The sequence below is a fragment of the Aplysia californica genome, unplaced genomic scaffold (assembly GCF_000002075.1).
Source record: "Aplysia californica isolate F4 #8 unplaced genomic scaffold, AplCal3.0 scaffold00035, whole genome shotgun sequence".
NCBI lineage: Eukaryota > Metazoa > Mollusca > Gastropoda > Aplysiida > Aplysiidae > Aplysia > Aplysia californica.
The window spans coordinates 441,706-444,641 of NW_004797305.1; the positions used below are offsets into that span (position 1 = coordinate 441,706).

Sequence of the window (2,936 nt, forward strand, 5' to 3'; positions counted from 1 at the left end):
TGGGGGGGGGTTGGGGGGGGAGGAGGGAGGGGCTACACCCCCAAAGTCCCGATTCGGCTCAAAATTATGGAATTTGAGTTCTAGGCTTTTTTAGGCTGTCTCAGCCTCTCCTACAATCAAATAATCGAATAAGAACCCCTAACGGCCTTATTTCTCCTCATACCGTGCATGTTTTGTCATCACCATTTCCTCGTAAAGACAATATTTTATTTATTTTATTTTTCTTTATCCGCCGTTTTCTCAAAACGCGATTTATCTCTAAACTTTTAAAAATAACTCCACCATTTTTTAAAATCCAATCTTCCTGAAATTTTCACAGAATGAAGAGAAGATGTCATACTAAAATTTGGCAATTGAATTTTTGATATAACGAAAAGATTTTTGTAGGTGGTGACCGGAGTGTGGATTTTTAGGGTTTTTTCGCAAACTTGAATACTACCTCCGGAAAAAATTCATTAATGATTTTGTAATTCGTTTAGGAAAAAAACAACAGATACATGTTTAGATCTAATGTTTGCTAACATACATGGGAAAAAACAATCAATTTCCATGAAAAATAAAAGAGTATTCATAGCGTAAAGCAAGTTTTAAGAATCCAATATGGCCGCCGTATCCATGGAAACTAAACTTTTTTATAAATTTGATTGCAGGTTTAAAAACATCTTACTATGCTTGTTATATGTGCGAAATTTGGTAAATTTCGGTCGACTAATAAGCGGGATAGCCTCCAGGTGTAGCCCCCCCCCCCCCCCCCCCCCTCTTAACATCACAAGACGAGACTGGCAAAAAAATGAAGAAGTAAGAGCAGCTATTGGCACTGAGTCCTGTCAGCATTTCGTAGCAAAACAAGGAATAAAATGGTTTGGCCACCTGTTACGTATGTCACCTAACCAGCCAGCCTTGAGAGCCAAGCACTTAAGCTATAAAGGAAGAGGAAGGCCACGCAAAAGTTGTATTGAAGGAGTCAAAATAACCATTAGAAATTATAATATCTCAATTGAGAGAGCTGCAGAGCTGGCCTACCATAGAAAACTGCATCTCCCCTCGACACTAACAGCAACAGAGGATGAAAGAGTAAAAGTAAATAAGTATACGTTTTAGCAGCTTCTGTTTTTGATTGAGAGAACAGAAAAAAATGACATGGAAAAAGCAGGATTATGATGATCTCAATATGTAAGTTAGGAAAATCATTGTTTGTCTGCAAGAATATGACATTATAAGCAGCTGAAAGAACACACTTTCCATAATTATAATCAATTACTATACACGCTTATCTGAGAAGGTAAATTACAAAAGTGAATAATATGACTTTGTGTGAACAAAAACGTATTAAACAACAGTTCACAGATTACTTCAGCTCAGCATTATTTCCTGACTATATCTCAACAGCATCTGTGTCGTACAGGTAGAGTTCTTCCCTTCGCCCTGCTTGCACACGTCGTGAATTCGATCCTCCAAGGAGAAGTGAATGCGTTGGGTATCTCCGTTTGTCTGTTGCGATCGTTTCCAACACAACCTTTACTGGCCCTGACAGGATTGGACAAAACAGCCCCCCCCCCCCCCAAACAGTTTCTGAATTGAGCCGTTTTTTGGGTAAAACGTCTTTGCAACAAATGGCTATATCCCCGTGTGCGTGGCTCGAACGTTAGGATAAAAAATCTCCACCTGTCCAAGCTTTGCCATTTCATACATAGCAGTTAGCCGACTCAGTAAGTCTTCGATCACTTTCGTATTGACTCGGAAAAATCCAGAAAAGGGAGAATCCAAGTCGGACACAACGTAACAAAGCAGCGATATGGAAAAGACGGTGACGATACACATAAGCAGCTCCATTCGGTACGAGAAAGCTGTCAGCAACAGAATGCCAAGAAAACTGAAAAAGCCCAGAGTCTCCAGGAAAAGCCACCTGAAATATAAGAGGAAGATAATAGTTTTGCAGTCCAGTCTCGATTTTATCATTCTAAATGTAATAAACAATAACAACAACAATAACAAGAAACCGTTAAGCTAGAATTATTCCCGTTGACGCAAAAGGAACCCACCGCATTATTGCAAAAACTCAATACGCTCTAGTTGAAGACTAAGTGATTCCTACAATGAAAATCACGATGTACCAAGGTAAACACTGCCTACATATATTCAAAGTGCTCTTTAGTGCATCACATTATTCAAGCAATACTGCTGCGGCTGCTGCTGCTGCTGCTGCTGCTGCTGCTGCTGCTGCTGCTGCTGCTGCAGCTACTGCTGATACTACTACTACTACTACTACTACTACTACTACTACTACTACTACTACTACTACTACTACTACTACTACTACTACTACTACTACTAATGGCAATAATAACAGTTGCTGTTGCTGGTACCATTAACACTCATTAAAACGTAAGAGTGATACACTATGAGCCAAAAAGTAACGTAAGTAATCTAAACATTAAAGAAAAAATTTAGTGGCAATGAAGCTCACGTGATGGAATGCGGACATCAAGATTTTAAAAACAGAACGGCAACTCACCCCCCCAAAAAAAAAACAACAACAACAAACAAACAACAACAAACAAACCAAAAAAAACCTCAGATCAAATCCAATCCAATTGAAATTAATCTGAACTCACATAACCGGATGTATTCTGGCATGCATGATGCTGATGCGGTCAGAGCAGATAGAGTTGAGGTCCTTGATGTCCTCCACTATGTGTTTGCACAAGATGCGGTTCACGCAATTGTCCTTAGAGGTGTCCACCTTCCGAAGAACGTCCAGTATATCCCAGATAGACACTGAGGAGAAGACAACAAGAAATGCGTGTGTTGGCTCTTTTCTCTCCCCCTTTTCGGAGTATGCACTGTGTGTGTGTGTGTTTGTGTGTGCGCGTGTTTGTGTGTGCTCGTGTTTGTGTGTGTGTGTGTGTGTGTGTGCGTGTGTGTGTGTGTGTGTG

The 2,936-nt window shown here is 40.2% G+C and overlaps 1 protein-coding gene across 1 annotated transcript in view; it reads right to left on the reverse strand.

The window, feature by feature from the left end:
- Window positions 1-790: 790 nt before the first annotated feature.
- The window catches only part of LOC101858840, a 20,350-nt gene continuing 18,204 nt past the window's right edge, over window positions 791-2,936 (reverse strand). Inside the window, exons 7-8 of the mRNA XM_013091377.1 lie at window positions 2,616-2,778; window positions 791-1,906 (exon numbers count right to left, since the gene is read on the reverse strand). Of these exons, the coding sequence (XP_012946831.1) occupies window positions 1,618-1,906; window positions 2,616-2,778 (452 nt within the window). The 3' untranslated portion in view covers window positions 791-1,617. The remainder of the gene's footprint in view (window positions 1,907-2,615; window positions 2,779-2,936) is intronic.